Raw genomic sequence first — 19,920 nt, 5'->3', positions numbered from 1 at the left:
CTGGGGATTGAACCCAAAGGTGTTTTACCACTGAGTTATATCCCCATCCTGTTCTAAGTTTTAATTTTGATACAGGGTCTTACTAAGTTGTTAAGGCTGTCCTTGAATTTATGATCCTTTTGTGTCTCCTGAATCTCTGGGATTATAGGCATGTGCCACCATACCTGGCAGCAATAATTATTCTTGATGTGATCTTGTATATTGTTAGATTCACTTCATAATGTAAGATTCTACTAGCGAAGTGTATGTGATTTATATTTCGATGGGGATTGTTACGTCATTCTCTAAAGAGATTATTTCACTCGGCTTGGGTGGTATGTGCCTGTAATCCCAGTGATTTGGGAGATTGAGGCAGGAGGATCCTCAAGTTTGAGGCCAGGTTAGGTGGGACCTATATCAGAATAAAAAGGGCTAGGGATGTAACTCAATGAGAGAGCACATCTGGGTTCAATTCCTACTCCAAAATGGATGAAAGGATGGGTAGATAGATAGGTAGGTTGTGTCAGTTTTTACTGGGAGATTAAATTTCATTGATTTTTAAGCAAGACTCATTATGTGGGGTTCATTCTCTCTGGTCTTTTAGGAAGGAGGAGGAGGAGCGAAGGCGCCGTGAAGAGGAAGAAAGAGAGCGTCTACAAAAAGAGGAAGAAAAACGTAGGCGAGAAGAAGAGGAAAGGTTTAGACGGGAGGAAGAAGAAAGGAGGCGAATAGAAGAAGAAAGGCTTCGGTTAGAGCAGCAAAAGTAAGCTTGTTGTATAGCTTATATTTAAAAATGAAAAATGGGCTACCATACTGTTGTTACCTGAGTTTTTACCATTGTGTGTCTTAGAATAATTCTGCAATTTGTGTGACTAATACTAGCTATTTTTCATTTTTACCAGTGATCTTTTATCAGAGAATATATTGGAAGGATTTGTTATTAGCTTGCAAAACCCAGAGACTAGACGTAGGAACTTGAGGTTGCCTGGTTGCTCTGTTCATCTCTGGATCCACATGACCTCTTGTCTACTTCTCAGCTTGTGTCTCTGTTTCATTCTTCCTGATACATGCAAAGTGTCACTCTGCTCTGGCATATGCAAGGTTATCCCAACTTGGATTTTTGTGATTAATTTTTCCCTGTTATCTAATAGACTGACTGTAATCTGTGATACCCAGTAAAAATTCTGAGGACAGACACTAGTTGATCACTGTATGTATCTGGGGTCCATCCCTAGTTACTATTACAGGACTTGGAGGCTGAAACTATTTCATATTCAGTAAGAGCTGTGAGGGCAATTATCTCAGAAGGAATCATTCTTCAAAAGGGAGATGTAAGTACAAGAAGGAAGTGATTAGTACATGTTAAACACTGTGGGAGAAGGCCTAAGGTTCCAGGGCTGGCATGGTATATAGGTCAAACCAGATAACATAAGGGTCCATTACTTTCTCCCTATTATTACCAGGTAGTTTGTCAGAAAAAAACTTTAGTGCTAGTCTCAGATTGATCCAAGTCCTCATTCTACTTTGGAGAGAGATTAAATGTTGCTCTTTTGGGGGATGGGGTAGAGTGCCCTAGGTTGGCCAGTGTTATGCTCTATTTAGGATTCTATGAGATTTTTGTTTTGTTATCTGTTTCTTTCTTTCTCTCTTCTTCTTCTTCTTCTTCTTTTTTTTTTTAAGTTGTAGATGGACACAATATCTTTATTTATTTTTTTGTGACCTGAAGATCAAACCCAGTGCTAGGCAAGCGCTATACCACTGAGCCACAACCCCATCCCCTGTTTATCTGTTTCTCAATGAATGGCTTTAAGGTATTCTGTTAAATGATCACATAACCTAATTATAAAGCATGTGGTTTCTCTATGAAAGAAAATAGAATTGTAAGAGTTTATAGAAGTTGGTATCTGTAGACCAAGTATGCCCTGATACTATTATTAGTGTTTTTCCTTTAATAAAGGCAGCTTTAAATTAAATGCTACAGACCCTCAGGTTTTTAAATTTATCCTTGTCAGGGGTAAATAACATCTTTCAACTATTCTTCTGCCTTTGTACTATTATTTGTCATATTTTTAGGTAGAGAAGTCATATCCAGCATCTCTGCCCAAGTGATAGTCCATTAAATTACAGCATAATGGTGAATTAGTATAGTCTCTGGAGCCAGACTGTCTGGATTTGAATCCTGGCTCTGGCATCTACCTGCAATAGAATCTCAGTCAAGTTACCTAACATTCTCCTAGGGTTGTTATGAGAACTAAATGGATTAGTACATCTAAGTGCTTTGAACACTACGTGGCACATAGTAAGGGCACAGTAAATGTTAGTATAATTATGGTTATGGTGATAGTGATGGTGATGATGTACTTCTCCATCCCAAATTTGCCATGAAAAATCTTAGGTGAAAAATGAGAGGCCAGATTTATTTTCTTAAATATTTCTTCTGGGGCTGGGATATTTGGTGATTGATATACATTACTAGCTTAGTCACTTTTAAGAGTTATGAACTAAAAAATAAATAATAATGACATTTTAATTTTTGTCATGAACAAAATCTCCTGTAGTCAGACTAGTCTATATTTTTTAATGTTTTTAGGCAGCAGATAATGGCAGCTTTAAACTCCCAGACTGCCGTGCAGTTCCAGCAGTATGCAGCCCAACAGTATCCAGGGAACTACGAACAACAGCAAATTCTCATCCGCCAGTTGCAGGAGCAACACTATCAGCAGTATATGCAGCAGTTGTATCAAGTCCAGCTTGCACAGCAACAGGTACGATAGACAACCCCAGAATCCAGCCTTAGAGAAGATATTTAATTTCATTGGAACCAAATTTCTTTTTTTTTTTTTAACAGGTACCAATGAATTTTTTGCATTAGTTAGCCTCTAAGGTATAAAATAACTTTTAGGTGATCTTTTAGTCAGACTTCAGCATTGCACTGGCAGTTATGAGAGAAAATAAATGATTTTGAAGCAACAGATGATGAGACCACTATTATAATGTCATAAGGGTATTTGGGAGTTGTATGGACCAAGTGTTATTAAAATGAATCTGGTGTAGACCCTAATAGTTGTCCTGAAACCATAAGAACCTGGTAGCTAGCCTTAATTCAAGGACATCCTTCAAGAAAAGCACTGCCAGAGGCCAGAAACTTCCAGAAAGAGGATTCCCTTAGGGCCATAGGCGGGATCTGTATAGCTATATTAAATCCACGGTAGTGCTCATGACAACACATTTGTGTACTTCCTCCAATTCCCTACCCTTAAGTATTTTGTTTTAACGCGGAGGAAAGTGGTTTAGGTAAAAGAACATGGGCATAAGGGGTGTCTGGTAACACTTGGATTCTTATCCTGGCTTTGTCTTCATCTTGTTTTCAGACATGTTATTACTGCTCTGATTTTCTGCCTTTTATCCTACTCTATAAAAATAGAATATAGAATCAAGTTTCCTATTCTACCAACCTCTCAGGGCCATAAGAGAAATAAAGTGAGAAAATAGTTATTTTGTGTGTATGGAAGATGGTGATTTTTTACCTTTGCAGAGGCATAAAATGCTTCCTTAAACTTAACTGTGTTAGTGTATTTAATTTTCACTAATAAAGTACTTACCACCTGTCAAAAAAACTGAATGAAGAAAAGCATTAGATTATAGGTACGTGGCATTTCTTATTACATGAGGTAATTTTTTAAAAATTTTAATATTTATTTTTTAGGTGTAGATGGACACCACACAATGCCTCTATTTTTATGTGGTGCTGAGGATCGAACCCTGGTCTCGCCCGAGCTAGGCGAGTGCTCTACCACTGAGCCACAATCCCAGCCCATTTTTGTTGTTTTTGACAGGCTGTTTTTAAATTCCTTGAAGTAGTATGTTATCTAAAAAACTGCACCCCCACCCCTGTTTTGAATAATCCATAAGAGGAGGAAAAAGATACTAAACCAGAGCTCAAGATAATAAACAATGTTTTTGAGGAATGTTTTTCTGTCTTCTATAGCCTGTTTCTGCTTTAGCATATTGCTTCCCTTTTTCTGCTTCTTGGATAGACATTGAGATAGTTTTTAGTAGGATAACTCATATACACTATACTCTTTATAGGTTGCTGTCAATTAGGAGAAATGCAGTCTAGGCAAATCCAAGGGCAGTCTTGGAAACAGAAAGTCACACAATTGGGATTAGAATGATCACACTCAGTTTATCAAATTGATTGGTTGCCTCTGGGAACAGTTATGATAAATAGGGCCAGAATTGAGCCTTAAAGGAGGTTTTCAGTTTCATTGCTACCCAAGTTCTTTTTTAAGAGTTGTCAGTTAAAACACCCACCCCACCCACCCCCTGAGAACCCTGGGGTATTCTACCACTGAGCCACCACATCCCCAACCCTTTATATTTTTTATTTTGAGACAAGATGTAAGTCTTGGTAAGTTGTCCAGGCTAACCTTGAACTTGAGATCCTTCTGCCTCAGCCTTCCAAGTTGCTGGATTAGAGCTGTGCATCACTTTATCCAGCCTTCCAATAAATTTTGCATGAGGAGAAGAAACAAAGGGAACTTTGCCCATGTAAAGTATTAATCCTTATATAACATCAAGCAAAATGACAGGATGGGAACACTTGTTAACCTTCAGGTATGGTTACATAAATGGGTGTCTTGCTGCATCTTTCTTTTTTTCTTATTTATTTATTTGGTGCTGAGGATTGAACCCAGTGCCTTACACTTGTAGGCAAGTGCTCTACCATGGAGCCACAACCCCAACCCTTTTCCTTTATCTTTCTATGCTTTTTTAAACTTCTGAGTGTATAAAAGAGTCATAAAAGGGGGATATTTGCACAGGACCTTAAAATATTTATTTGTTTGTTTGTTTGTTTGTTTATTATTTATTTTTGCTTTCCTGTCATGCAGTCAATGTTCTGAGCATACTGACTTGTTTTGGTTGTATATACTTTTTCCGGATGCTGGTACTCTTTCTGAAAGACTAACATGGAGATTATCGAGAATCCAGGTCTTGGGAAGGGGTGTTTTAAATTAAAACCCTCAGTGTATTACTAGCCTACCAGTGCTAGAAACAGAGAAAGATGTTGCTGTCCCTTTAAATAATTGGCTTGTAAATGAGACATTATTTGAAATGTGTATAAAATAAATGTTATCCCTAAACCATGGCATTATAAAGTTCTCTCATATATAAATATATACATACATACACACACCTGTATGTATATATGTTTGTGTATACTTATATAATATTTTAATTGCAGTGAACACACTATGCTTACTTGTGACTTAGTTTTTTAGTTTGAAAAGTACTTACATGCCCAAGTGCTCATCAGCAGGAGGAAGGGTAAATAAATTGTATATTTTCACAGTGAACTATCCTAGAGCAATGCAATTTACAAGTATTTATGACTTTATAGCTGAACCTTAATAGAAGTAATGTTGAGTGAAAAACAGATATAATTATATAAAGTTTAAAAACAGCCAAAGCAAATTAAGTATTGTAAGTCAAAATAGTTGTTGGTCTTTGGAAAAGGTATCTGGAAAAAGAGAACCAGGAAGGATTCTAAGATGCAAATAATGTCTTGATCTGGGTGTTGGTTGCATGAATATGTTTGATTTATGAAGATTGATTGAGCTGTATATATTATTATCTGTGCACTTTTCTATGTAAATTCAGTTTAAAGTTCCCCAAAGTTGTTAGATAATTACATAGATATTTCAATAGCATTATTGTTGTTGTTAATTTATTTTTTGTAGTACTGGGGATTGAACCCAGGGTCTCACATGTGTTAGGCAAGTGCTCTACTACTTAGTTACATTCCCAGCCCTTTTTATTTTTCATTTTGAAATAAGGTCTTGTGGTGTTTCGCAGACTGGCCTCAGACTTGTCATCCTCCTGTCTCCATCTCCCAAGTAATATTACTCCATCTTGATTTAGAAGAGAAATGTCCCTTAATTGTCATCTGGGCAAAAGTTACTTCTTATTCTCCCATTTTCATTCAGAGAACATTTTGATTTTGTATTTTATACATTTTTTATCCTAATTATGAAAACTGCCAAGTTTTCATTGAAAATATTTTTATTTCAAACTTCCATTTATAAACCTATTTAATTCTTAGGTCAATATAATTTTTACAACATAACAGTTTTAAATTTAAGGATGTCAGTTTTTCCATGCAGCAACATCTAGCTGATTGGCTCCTCCACGAAGCTGCTCATTGGGTGACTTCTTTGGCTGTGGCTCTCAACATCCATGAAAATACCATTTACTGATGTTTTATCCATGTCAAAATAGTCCTTATAGATTATTGGTTACATTCGGGGCTTGCATCAGATTTTACCAGTTAGAATTTTTTTGTGAATTTTCTCCTGTGACCACTAGTTTCTATATGGTATAATTTTCCTAATTCAAATTTTATGTAATTGAATTTTACGAAAAGATTTTTTAAAATCAATTTTAAGAAGACCTGTTACTGAGCCAGGCCTGGTAGTAGCACACACCTGTAATCCCATCAACTCTGGAGACTGAGGCAGGAGGATTGAAGTTTGAGGCCAGCCTGGGCACCTTAGCAATACTCTGTCTCAAGAAAAATAATAAGGGATAGGGGTATAGCTTAGTGGTAGAGCATCCCTGTATTCAATCCCTGATAACACACACAAAAACAAAAGTTATTCTTTTCAATTTTCAGCTGGAATAGTTTTATTTTGGGTTGATTGTTTCTACCTATTTCCATTTTTCCTTGTTAATTTTTCTAATGATGCTCAGATCAGGAAATGTGATCCTCAGTTATAGTGTTTTGTCCATGATCATTTTTATCATTTTTAGCTATCAGTTGGTATTATACAACTAATATTCTTTACAGATAGGATAAAAACTGATAAAAGTTTATAGGTAATTTCTTGGGGTAGAATGCTTTGGTAGGGCACAAGCATGGAGAATATACTCCAGGGCAGATATTCCATTTATTAGCCTTCCTGGTCAGTGTATCTTTACTTTCTCTTAATTCATAGGCAGCATTACAGAAACAACAGGAAGTAGTAGCTGGAGCTTCATTATCTACATCATCAAAAGTGAATGCATCTGTTCCAAGTGATATGATGTCAGTTAATGGACAGGCTAAAACTCATACTGACAACTCTGAAAAAGAACTTGAGCCAGAAGCTGCAGAAGAAGCCTTGGAGAATGGACCAAAAGGTATGGTTCACCATGTGCATTCCTCCACCCATGTGTTCTAATTCAGGTGTCCTAATTCAGATCCCATGAAAAGGAAAAATGAGGAAGGCATGCTAACAAGCTTTTGAGAGCAATTACATATTTTGAGAGTGGAGCACTTTTTCACTCTTGTGAGTTTGAATTGATGCTTCTGGTGATCCTTAGAGTAGTGTAGAAGAGCAAATCAAATGTGTTTTGGACAGTTAATGTCAAGTATTTAATGCTATGTAACACATTGCACCCAAATTTAGCAGCTTAAAATAACAATAAACAGCCAGCCTGTGTGGCATATGCCTGCAGTCCTGACAACTCAGGAGGCTGAGGCAAGAGGATCACAAGTTTGAGGCAGCTTAGTGAGACCCTAAGCAAATAAGTGAGAGAGAGACCCTGTCTCAAAAAAATAAAAAGGACTGAAGATGTGGCTTTATGGAAAAGCACTCCTGGGTTCAGAAGTACCTCAGTACTAAAAAAAAAAAGTACCGAGAAAAGTAACAGTAAATAGTTCTTATGTGGCACAGTTTCTGGGGGTCAGGAATTTAGGAGCAGTTTATCTGAATGGTTCTGGCCCTCTGTCTGTCAAGAGGTTTATGTAGTCAAGATGTTGGCTAGGTCTGTTGTGCGAAGACTTGCCTTGGACCAGAGAATCTGTTTCAGAAATGCTTTTCACACATGGCTGGCAAGTTGTTGCTAGCTATTGGCAGGAGGTCTCAGTTCCTGGCCCCAGGAAGCCTCTTTAGTGTCCTCAGCACAGTGACTGACTTCTCCCAAAGTACATTATTTAAAAGAAAATAAGACAGAAGTGGCAGGGTCTTTTATGCTCTGACTTTGGAAGCGATGTATCAGTACTATAACCATATTTTGTTGGCCACACTTGCCACCCCTAATGTGTATAGAGGTGGAGACCTTGAAAGTGCATGAAAAATCAGATGAGGATCACTACGGGCCACTTGGAGAGTGGCTACTGTATATTACAACATTTGTAACAGCATTTTCAAAACTATACTAGCTTTCCGTGGGCAGCTTTTTCATTCATTCAGCAATTGGTTGAAGGTTCTCTGAGTGCTAGGAGAAAGGTGGTGTGACAACATATATAAAATGTAAATTGTAACTGTAATAAGTGATACGAAGGAGAAAGAGGTACATTTTAGTGTTCTTTTTGACCTCACTAGAGGCTTTCCTGAGGAAGGGACAATTAGGCTGACAGATCTGAAGCAAGGATAGGAGTTAAGTAAGAGGGAAGAGTGTTTCAGTGGGTTGGGGATGATGGTGTGGTTCCTAAGAAGCTTTAGAAAGTACCTGAGGGGCTGGGGTTGTGGCTCAATGATAGAGTGCTCACCTAGCACGCTTGAAGCACTAAGTTCGATCCTCAGCACCACATAAATGTAAAATAAAGATATTGTGTCCACTTAAAACTAAAAAAATAAATATTTTTTTTAAAAAGTACCTTGAGGTGTTTGGTTTACCCTCCCCTCACTTTTTTTCTTATCAAGAGTTTATGCCAGTGACTAATTCTGGACAACCTGCTGAGTGGTCTAGTGCACATACATACTTCTCAGTAATAAGACTTTGTACCTTTTCTCAATCCCCAGTGGTTCTATTTAAGAGAGAGAGAGAGGATTTTTTAATATTTATTTTTTAGTTTTTGGTAAACACAACATCTTTATTTTATTTTTTATGTGGTGCTAAGGATTGAACCCAGTGCCCCACGCATGCCAGGCAAGCGTGCTACCGCTTGAGCCACATCCCCAGCCCTATCCAGTGGTTCTATTTTTGTCCACATTTTTTATTCCTTTGAACGCCTTCAGAAAAGCCCCTCCAATTTTGGGTCAGATCAGTGCTTTTTTCAAGAGATGACTGAAGTCATAATTTATTCCAAGTTCCAGATCTTTCTTCCTTGCTAGATTTTTCCCGTAGGTCCAGTTAAGGAGTTTCCAAAAGTTTTCTTAAGTCCTCCTATGTAATTAGAGGGTTAAAAAAAAAAAATCACTTCCAAGATTGTGGATTCCATTTGTTATTTGAAGTAGTATGTTGACCTCTGAGTATTTGTGACCTTGTTAAATGAATGTAATAATTAACTTGGGGAGAGACTTACATGAAGAGGCTTTTATATTCCCCTCCACCCTTGGTCTAAGTTATACCATACTGTACTAGGTGCCTGAGTGCCTTAGGAGGTGGCTCTATGCAAATATTGCTACCTGCAGGGTGAAGCCTTTTTCTCTTTAGCTTTTGTAATTCCTGTTGCCTTTAGAATCTCTTCCAGTAATAGCAGCTCCATCCATGTGGACCCGACCCCAGATCAAAGACTTTAAAGAGAAGATTCGGCAGGATGCAGATTCTGTGATTACAGTGGGCCGAGGAGAAGTTGTCACTGTTCGAGTCCCCACCCATGAAGAAGGATCATATCTCTTTTGGGAATTTGCTACAGACAATTATGACATTGGGTTTGGGGTGTATTTTGAATGGACAGACTCTCCAAACACTGCTGTCAGCGTGCATGTCAGCGAGTCCAGCGATGATGATGAGGAGGAAGAAGGTTGGTAGAGCCATTGGTCCATATTCAGTAGCTGCCATTTGTTTGTTGGCAAAAATGGTACATATTCCTATATCTGTCAACCTTATGCTTCATGATTAATACTTCATGGTCAGGAAACAATCTCTTTATTAGTGGTACCTTGACTAAGAGGCTATGAGAGATGTCATCCTCTTCTAGGAGATCAGGGTCTCTGAACATAAGTTTTTCTAAATGCCAGGAATGTCTGTTTGGCAGTTAGCTGTTTTACTGCTTTTTAGATATTGTTTTACTTGTAGCCTTGTGTGTTGAAAAGCTAAAGATGTGAGATAACTTTGAACATTATTAAAAATTATTTATTTTTTAAGGTGGTGGTCTTGCTGTGTTGCCCAGGCTGATCTTAAACTCCTGGGCTCAGCCTCCTATTTAGCTGGGGCTACAGGTATACATCACTGACCTCCAGTTTGAAAAATTTTAAAGGGGCAAGTAAAAATTTATATTTTTGTTAATAGGTTTTTAGGTCATTATTCTAAATTTTTTTAATGAGAATTCAGAAATTCTCTAGAACATCCTATCTAAAAAATTTTTTCAATTGTTCTTCCCTTTGGAAACCACTAATTTACTTGAGCATAATTATCTGAGTATATAGACAAAATCAGGTGTTTTTAAGGGCCGTCTAACCTACCTTGCTGTAGGAAGCAGATTATACAGTGTATTATATTTTGAGAAGATGGTCTTCTTAATTTTGTTAACTAGAAAAGTTTGAGCTTGATCTGGGTACAGAGGCTCACACCTGTAATCCTGGTGGTTTGGGAGGCTGAGGCAGGAGGATCATGAGATCAAAGCCAGCTTCAGCAGTTTAGCAATGCTCTAAGCAACTCAGTGAACCCCTGTCTCAAAATAAAACATGAAAAGGGCTGGAGGTGGCTCAATGGTTATACACTCCTGGGTTCAATCCCAGGTACCACACACACACACACAAAAAAAAAAAAAAAATTGAGCTGGAGGCTTTTATACATACCTAGTAAAGGCTTATTTGTTTATTGATTTGATTGGGAGTGATCGAGAAGGGTATTCAAACTGTCAGGATGGAAAAGCATCATGTCTCAGTTCTCTGGGAGTAAATGACCTTAGGTGACTTGTAAACAGAGTGCTTGTTCTTGAAGAGAGTTGGTAATGTTTGACAGGAATTATATTGGGATAAATTTAAAGAGATTCTTGGAAGTACATGAAGTGACCATGAAGTTCAGTCAGCTTTAGTGGTAGATGATGATGATGATGATGATGATGATGATGATGATGATGATGATTTATTTATTTATTTTTTAGAGAGAGAATTTTTTTTTTTAATATTTATTTTTTAGTTTTTGGCGGATACAACATCTTTGTTTTTTTTTGTATGTGGTGCTGAGGATCGAACCCGGGTCGCACGCATGCCAGGCGAGTGTGCTACCGCTTGAGCCATATCCCCAGCCCCGGTAGATGATTATTTAATCATATAGCCACACCATGCTGCACTCTGGAGCCCCTGAGGTCATGTAATGGTGATGAAACACAAAGCGTGTATGCCATAGCATTTCTTGAAATTAGGTTTAACATTCAGTTTCACAGTTAATATTTAATAGTAATCAGTATTTTAACTCCAAAGAATTTTTATTCCATACCATTGTCTGTATGTACCATTAGTGTCCCCAGAATTAGGGTATATCTTGCAAATTGATTCTCTTCCTAGAAACAGATTTGAAATCCTTTATTACATCACAGGTCCATATTTGGGCTGATAAGTGTGGACTCATGTGCTGCTTTGTCTTACATGGCATTTTGTTCTCACCAGCCTTTATTCCTAAGTACCAAAGCAAGGTAAAATGTTGCCTATAAATACTGCCAACTGGCCAAAAAGAACAAATATACAAAATTGAAAAAAAAAAAAAAAAGGTGAGGAGGGTGTGGCTCAGTAGTAGAACTCATGCTTTGTATGTGGGAGGACATGGGTTCAATTCCCAGCACTGGGGGGGGGGGGGGAAGCTCTAGAAGTTTTAAGGTTAAGGTAATGCATTTCTCCTGTCCTGCCTGTAGGGAGCTTCTAAAAAGAGATCACTTCCAAAGGTGAGGACTTTGATATCTTCAGCTCTAGCTTTAATATATGTACCTCCCAGGGGAGATGGCATTACCTACCCTTGTGCCATTCTTAATCATAAAATAATTTGCAATTAATATCACCCATCAGAACCTCTATATTAACAAGAACAACATTGAGAGTTTATTGCTCCCAAGAATTGTTCACTAGGAATGGGCATACTTCCCCATTTGAAGATTCAGCTCATGAACTGCATTTGTACATATGCCTTAGGTTGCACTGTGTCTTGTTCATAACGTGCATTTAGAGTTCTTTTGGCTTGATTTCAGTAGAAAATGAGCCCAGTTTTTATTTGGTGATTGGTTGGTTTGGTTAGGTCTTAAAGGTAGATATTTATTTTCTGTGAGGAAGCATGGATAGTTACCCATCCTTTGGGCAATTCTCCTTTTTCTTATACTATTTTTAGGTCCCAAGGTTTTGGTGAAAGGTACATTGTTCGTCTATCCCAGTAATCTTTAGTTTTGCAGAATTTGAACAAAATTGGATTTTGAATTAATGGACCAATCTGTTGCCTTAATCTCCTTATAGCCAATAGTATAATACCATTTTGAGGAATTTTGTATTTCGCCTTTGCTCTTGAAAGATGTTTGATTGTAGGTATTTTATGGTAAAGCAAATTTGATTTGCACCTACTTTTATATGAGTTCCATCTAGTTTTTTTAAATAAAACTTCTAATTTTAGAATAGTTTTACATTTACAGAAAATTTGCAAAGGTAGCACAAAGAACAGCTGTATATCATCTGTATATTCTGCTTCCAGTTTCCCCTGTTGTTAACATCTTACCTTGTACCATGGTATATTTATTTTATATTCCAATATTGATATATTACCATTATCTAAAGCCTATATTTATTCAGATATCTTTAGTTCTTTCCTAAATGTTCCAGGATCCAATCCAGGATGCCACATTATAGTTTCATTTCCTTAAATTTCTCTAGACTGAAAATTTCTCAGACTTTCCTTATTTTAAATTCCTGATGGTAGACATTGACAAGTATCACCCAGTTAACTCATGTCACCAGAACTCACTCTGCCAAGTTATAACCCTGAAAGACTTTTTAAAAATCTTCTATTAGGAATATTCCCTTCATCTGTTTTCCTTCACGCCATTTATTTTAATTTACTCAACTGAGACTTAAGCTGGCATAATTTTCTCATTCCTGTGAGTTCCTAACCTCATGTCATTACAGTTCAGAGAACTTCACTGGAGAAACCAATGATCAAAACTCATTTTTTGCCACTTGAATCATCTCTGGGTTAAGTAAGCCTACTGGAAATAATAATTTGTAGAGCATCTCAGAATGCCTACCACTTTATTATGGTTTTTAGAAATTTTACCCTTCCTATTTAGGACATACAGAAAGTAATAGTCCTCATAAACTACTTTCTCCTTAAAGTGGGGAGGACTCTTATATTGTGGGAAAGGATTAAATCAGAGCAACATTTCTTTGGTCTTACTCAGAAGATCGGGGTTCCTTCTATTGGGGAGGAATTTGGAATTGAATGGATATGGAAGGGTAAAAATGGGGCCCAGAAATGGGAGCAGTGGTAAGACAGAAGGATAGCATGCAGGTTGTTATTGCTACTCGAAGTTCAACCACTGGGCTCCCAAGTTCCAGAACAGTACTTGGTACATAGCAGGTTACTCGTGTATTTGAACGAATGAATGAATGAATAATATATGCTCACATGCACATAAGTTGTAGAATCGTTCAAGAGTATTCCTAACGAGCAATATCTCAAAGAAAGAATAGAATTTAATTGCTTGATGCAAAGAGGATTTTCCTGGATCTGTTCTTTGACTTGTTCCTACCTGTTCTTTCTCACAGAAAACATCACTTGTGAAGAGAAAGCCAAAAAGAATTCCAGTAAGCCTCTACTGGATGAAATTGTGCCTGTGTACCGGCGGGACTGTCATGAGGAAGTGTATGCTGGCAGCCACCAGTATCCAGGGAGAGGAGTCTATCTCCTCAAGTTTGATAACTCCTATTCTTTGTGGAGGTCAAAATCAGTCTACTACAGAGTCTATTATACTAGATAAAAATGTTACAGTGTCTGGAATCTAGGGTTGGCAGAAGATGGCATTGAATTTCTTTTGACATTTGTGGAGCTTTGGAGTCGTTGTTTACCCTATTGATTTTGGTCTGATGATTTGTGAACTCTTGCTGGGAATAAGGGATTTCCTTGAGACTCTTTAGCTTTAATACTTTGGGGTTAAAAGGGATTCCTCAGACTCATCTAGCCCTTGGGTGCTGACCAGCAGAGTCACTAGTGGATGCTGAAGTTACATGAGCTACGTGTTAAATATTCAAAGTCTTCAAAATAAAACATCCCACCGTTGACCCCACCTGGCTGATGGTTAGTCCATTGCTGCCTACTCCATGTGTTTTTTTGAAGCCCATACTTAACAGTACCCTCTGATTTGAAATGCTTATGTTAATAATCTGCATCAAATGCAGCTGGTTTTGATTGAAGGTCACTTTTTTTAAAATTTAAAAACTCAAGACCTCACAGATTTTAGTAAAAAAAGAAATTGTGTCCATTAGATCTTATTCTGAATTACCCAGATTATTTAGTTCCAGAGTTATATTACAGAGAATTATTTTCTGAGATAATCATAAATTTAGAATATTCAAACCCAATAGATAATTGAAGTATCAGGATACATAGATAGAACGCTTCAAACATCCTTCTTAGTGAGTCTCCACAAACTCTCAGGCTTTTTCTTTTCATTTGGTATTCATACACCAGTAGCAAAGCCAAAACTCGTTTTTCTCTTGATTTGGCTTTATAGAGCATCTCAAAACTTTTCTGCACAAAACATACAGTTAGGGATTTTGTAAACTCAAATTGGCAACCTACTGAATTAAAATCTATAAAGTCATTTAAATAATATTCAGCATTTGGGGAGTACCATTGCACTAATATGGAAGTCACTGCCAGATACAGTCCATTTTCTTTTCATTTATTTCTAAGGCACAAATCCTACACGATTCCCATTTGAAATTACTTATTGGAATTGGAAATGCCCATGCTTAAATTTTTTTAACTTTAATCTGTATTATGTCTTTATTGATGAGAAGAGGCACATCTTTGTTTTTCTTACTGAAAACAAATATGAATTAATTGCTTCAAATTTGTATAAGTGATAAGTGTAGAGATTCTTGTTTTCATAAGGAATGGTGGAATAGACAGAAACTGACAAAGATGGCAATAGACACTTAATGTTGTTATTATATGTTGTTACTGAAAGAGTTATTAGATTTTTAAAATTTCAGGTCATAAATCACTTCTTACAGGAGGGATTCCATTGATTAGCTGCAGTAATATAGTTCACTACATATAGGCTGTTTGAGTTTTTCTGTACTGCATTTCTTTGTTTTTTAATACCCAGTTTTGTACGTATCTAACTTCGTTCTCTTTTGTTTGTTCAGAAACTGGATTATTTTCTCATAAGAAGTGCTTAATTTGTTTTTCAGATTTGATTCAAGAGTCCCAGTGTCCATACTGTTACATCCAGAGCATTTGTTAGGCTGTCCCACAGTTCTCATGTACATAGGTATAAAAAACCATGGAGTTAGGCACTTCCTGGCTTTTTTTTTTTTTAATGAGAAAAATACTGTATTTAAAATGTAAAATAAACTTTTAAAAAGCAGGCACTAATATATATTTCTTCCAGCCTTTGATTACAAATTTGTCCTTGCACATATTAAGATATGAAGTATCTTCTAAAAATTTTGTTCTTGGGAGCAGTGTATGTTACTTTACATAGCAGTTTTTCTGTCACATATTCATGTCAACATTTTTGGTTTTAAACTTTTTTATTGCCTTTGGCTGTTGATTAGTACAGTACAAGTGCGATTTCAAAAAGATCTTGAAAGTAATATATTTAATCAATTAAAATGTTTATCTGTAACTTGTTGATGTTTCATTAATACAGTTACTCTTTGAAGCATTAGTACAGTATCATCATTGGGGTAGAACAAGAATAAATGTTTTAAATGATCTTTTCACTTTATCAAGTTGAGGAAAAAAAGACTTTCTGGCTGATTAGTTTTTGCTGTGAGTTACCTTGCTGAGTTAAAAGAGACTTAAAATTTTCTAGACTTGATGCAAAGAGGGGAAGTACTGACTTTTCTTAGTGAAAGTAACTGGGCTAAGCTGAGTGGGTGGCACATGCCTATAATCCCAGTGGCTCAGGAGGCTGAGGCAGGAGGATCACAAGTTCAAAGCTAGCCTTGGTAACTTAGCACTGCCCTAAGCAACTTAGACCATGTCTAAAAATAAAAAATGCTGGGGATGTGGCTCAGTGGTTAAGCACAACTGGATTCAGTCCCCGGTACCAAGAAGAAAGTAAGTAAGGCTATAAAATGTTTCCCTATAGTAACAGACTGTGTTCTGTGATATACATGGAGACAGTCTGTTTTAAATTGTCTACTGAGGAATAGCCCTTGCTTAGGGTGCATGATTACAGAACATTAGTTCAAAGGAATACCTGAAACTAGGTATTATTTGTTCTTGGGAGCAGTGTATGTTACTTTATATAACAGTTCTTCTGTCACATATTCATGTCAACGTTTTTGGTTTTAAACTTTTTTTAAAGGAGAGCTGTTGATGTCAATACCCCTTGTGAATCATGCTGTGGCGTTTTCACCAACTTTCATATGGAAAAGGAGAAGCAATCAGTTCAAAATAATAAATGTTAATGATTCACTGGGCTTAGAATGTAACAGCCTACAACCTAAAGCATTGTTGCTTCATTCCCAAGCTTTTTCTCAGTTCATCAGTTATGTCAGCAACCTAAAATATGTGTGCCTGTATATCTACTTGGGGTATATCTTCATTATCATTCACTAACTTTTCAAAATGGGTTTGAATCAAGTATTGAATTTTTATCTCATATATTTACCTAGGATTCAACTTTCTTTGGACATTTTTTTAAGACTGGAGGGCTGGGGATATAGCTCAGTTGGTAGAGTGCTTGCCTGGCATGCACAAGGCCCTGGGTTCAATTCCCAGCACTGCCAAAAGAAAAAAAGACTGAGGGGAGCCAGGTGTGGGTGGTGCATGCCTGTAATCTCAGTGGCTCAGGAGGCTGATGAAGGAGGATTGTGAGTTCAAAGCCAGCCTTTAGCAACTTAGTGAGGCCCTAAAGCAATTCAGTGAGACTCTTTGTCTCTAAATAAAATATTAAAAAGGGCTGGGGATGTGGCTTGATTGAACTCCACTGGGTTCAATCCCTGGTACCAAAAAAAAAAAGTGGATTACTGTCCTTCAGTTCATTATTTCACGTGCTTATTATTTTACTTGGTTTCTTTTATAATGAAAGGTAGACACACTACCTCCATTTTACTAGTTACATGTCATTTCCAAGTTGTGGTTTGTAGTATTGGGTACTTAATTCGTACCAGGAAACTTAGTGGCTGACTTTTCTATAATTGACATTGGTGATGGGTTAGAAATATAAATTGAAGCAGTTAATTCATTTCTTTCAGCTACAATAAAAATTTCTGTGATTGCTCAGTTAAATGTGTGATAAATTGATAATTCACAAGTTTATTTCTGGAAAGAGCCAAGGACACATTGGATTGCAAATGCTGATTTTTTTTAAACTTTAATAGTATATCTATATATTTTATCCTTTCCCCAAATCGTCAACTTAAATATCTCCAGTTGGAGATATTTTTTTTGACAGAAATGTGAACATATTTTTTATAAGGTCTATATTTGGCAACTTTTTGTATTCTAGGTTGTTTTGGAGGACTTTTCTTAATAAGTACATGTTGAGTATCAATATCCTAAATGCTTGACTCAAAAGCATTTCCAGTTTTAAGGATTTTCTTTTGGATTTTAAATTATTTGCATAGACATTAAAATATCTTGGGATTGGGACTCTAAGCATGAAATTTGTTTTATACACATAGGCTAAATGTGTATAAAATATCTTTAGTGTGTCTAAGTATTTTATTACACCTGTCCAACATGTGGTCAGGCATAGAATTTTCCACTTTTGGTTTCATATTATTTTCTTTTTAAAAAAAATTTTTTTATTTATTTATTTTTTAGTTTTCGGTGGACTAAACATCTTTATTTGTATGTGGTGCTGAGGATCGAACCCGGGCCGCACGCGTGCCAGGCGAGCATGCTACCACTTGAGCCACATCCCCAGCCCTCATATTATTTTCAAAAAGCATTTGTCTTTTTGGATTAACGATGCTCAATCTGTATTGATCTGTTATATTCTGTTAATCTGTGTGTTATTCTGTTATTCTTTGTCTTTTTTGTTGTTGTTATTGAACATTTAGGTAACCTCTGGGATTGGTATTATTACAAGTGATATTTCAATTATATGTCTCTGCAAATCTGCATGAGTTTTTCAAAAGCAGATACTGATAAGTAGAAGGCCAAATCATAAGTTCTATTCATTTTTAATTTTAATAGACAACATTAAATTGTCTCTCAGGATGGCTGAAAACCACTCCCACTGTAGTATGTGAAAATACCTCTTTTCCCTAAATAAAATATTAACACTTGATGTTATCAAGACAAGTTTCGGTCAGCTTGTTAGATGAAAATGAAGTTTCACTATAATCTATTTTTCCCTGATGAATAGTAACAAGACTACTAGTTATCACTTTTGGATTTGGATTTGGATTCCCTTTCCTAAAAATTGCCTTTGAATCCTTTATCCATTTTCCAACTTTGTAAATTTTGATATGATTTATTGACTTTAAAAAATATATAGTTTGGGCTTGGTGCAGTGGTATATGCCTGTAATCCCAGCAACTTGGGAGGCTGAGGCAGGAGAATCTCAAGTTCAAAACCACCCTCAGTAATTTTGTAAGGCCCTAAGCAACTCATTGAGACCCTGTTATATAAAAGAGGTGGGGATGTGTGTATGTGTGTGTGTGTGCACACACACACATGAATATATAGTTTGTATTCTATTTCTGTATTTTCTCCCAGTTTACTGCTAGTCTCTTATTTATGTGTGTATTTATTTATTTTTTATTTTTTTATGTGATGCTGAGAATTGAACCCAGTGTGTCACACATGCAAGTACTCTACCACTGAGCCACAACCCCAGCCCTGTTTTGTATTTTATTTAGAGACAAGGTGTCATTGAGTTGATTAGGGCCTTGCTAAATTGCTGAGGCTGGCTTTGAACTTGGAATCCTTCCCCTTTAGCTTCCTGAGTTGCTGGGATTACAGGTGTGTGCCACCACACCTGGCTTCGGTATTTTTTTTTTAATTTTTTTTTAATATTTATTTTTTAGTTCTCGGTGGACACAACATCTTTGTTGGTATGTGGTCCTGAGGATCGAACACGGGCCGCACGCATGCCAGGCGAGGGCGCTACCGCTTGAGCCAAATCCCCAGCCCCCCCGGTAGCTGATTTTTAATGTGAGTTTAGATTGCCTTTTAGTTTTCTTTGTTCTTAAATGGTTATCTTCAGCAGAAAGAGATGGAAGGTACTGCCCTTAAGAGGTCTTTCTTTTAGTTAAGACATTGGACAATTTGGGGCAATAGAGACTAAAAGGAGTTCGTATAAGATTGTTTGCTTTCATACACAGGACAAATGAAGCAAATGCTGCTGGACTGGTGGGCTCCGGTGGTTCAGGAAGCGGTTTACAGCCTCAAATTGCTTTTCTATTGTTGCTCTCCATCCTAAGGGACAGTGTTATTTCCATATTCGTGGTTAGAAGCTCCTTGCTAGTATCACATTTCCTATTTCAAACCTTTCAGGGAATGAAGAGTGCAGGTATGCCTGCCCAGTTTTAAAACGAAAACTTGACTTCTGTTCACATTTCCATTAGCAAGTATTTAATCACATGGCATTAGTTCCAGTACTTCTTAATAAGCAATTAGTCCCTTGTCCAACTCCAACTGACTCAGAGGCAAGTGTCAAATATGAAAAAGTGGACTCTAATGCACAGTTAGCAGACAGACTGCCTTTATCAGGTGAGTTTTAAAATATATAACTTACATTGATTTTTTCCCCCTCACTATAAAAGCAGTATACGAGCTGGGTATAGTGGTGTATGCCTGTAATCCCTGCAATTTAGGAGGCTGAGGCAGCAGGATCACAAGTTCGAG

General features: G+C 36.9%; 1 protein-coding gene and 1 non-coding gene across 3 annotated transcripts in view; both read left to right on the top strand.

Moving 5' to 3' along the window:
* Acbd3 (acyl-CoA binding domain containing 3) overlaps positions 1 to 15,478 on the top strand; it is a 37,047-nt gene extending 21,569 nt beyond the window's left edge. For both annotated transcript variants that reach the window (XM_078022918.1, XM_078022917.1), the window contains 5 exons: positions 584 to 742; positions 2,570 to 2,744; positions 6,975 to 7,158; positions 9,425 to 9,709; positions 13,653 to 15,478. In XM_078022918.1, the coding sequence (XP_077879044.1) occupies positions 584 to 742; positions 2,570 to 2,744; positions 6,975 to 7,158; positions 9,425 to 9,709; positions 13,653 to 13,864 (1,015 nt within the window). In that variant the 3' untranslated portion in view covers positions 13,865 to 15,478. The remainder of the gene's footprint in view (positions 1 to 583; positions 743 to 2,569; positions 2,745 to 6,974; positions 7,159 to 9,424; positions 9,710 to 13,652) is intronic.
* Positions 15,479 to 16,777: 1,299 nt separating this feature from the next.
* Trnaa-ggc (transfer RNA alanine (anticodon GGC)) lies at positions 16,778 to 16,850 on the top strand. The gene has a single exon. It is a non-coding gene; the product is annotated as a tRNA-Ala (tRNA).
* The last annotated feature ends 3,070 nt before the right edge of the window (positions 16,851 to 19,920 follow it).

Source organism: Ictidomys tridecemlineatus, chromosome 10 (assembly GCF_052094955.1).
Source record: "Ictidomys tridecemlineatus isolate mIctTri1 chromosome 10, mIctTri1.hap1, whole genome shotgun sequence".
NCBI lineage: Eukaryota > Metazoa > Chordata > Mammalia > Rodentia > Sciuridae > Ictidomys > Ictidomys tridecemlineatus.
This window is presented reverse-complemented; position numbering and strand designations above follow the sequence as displayed.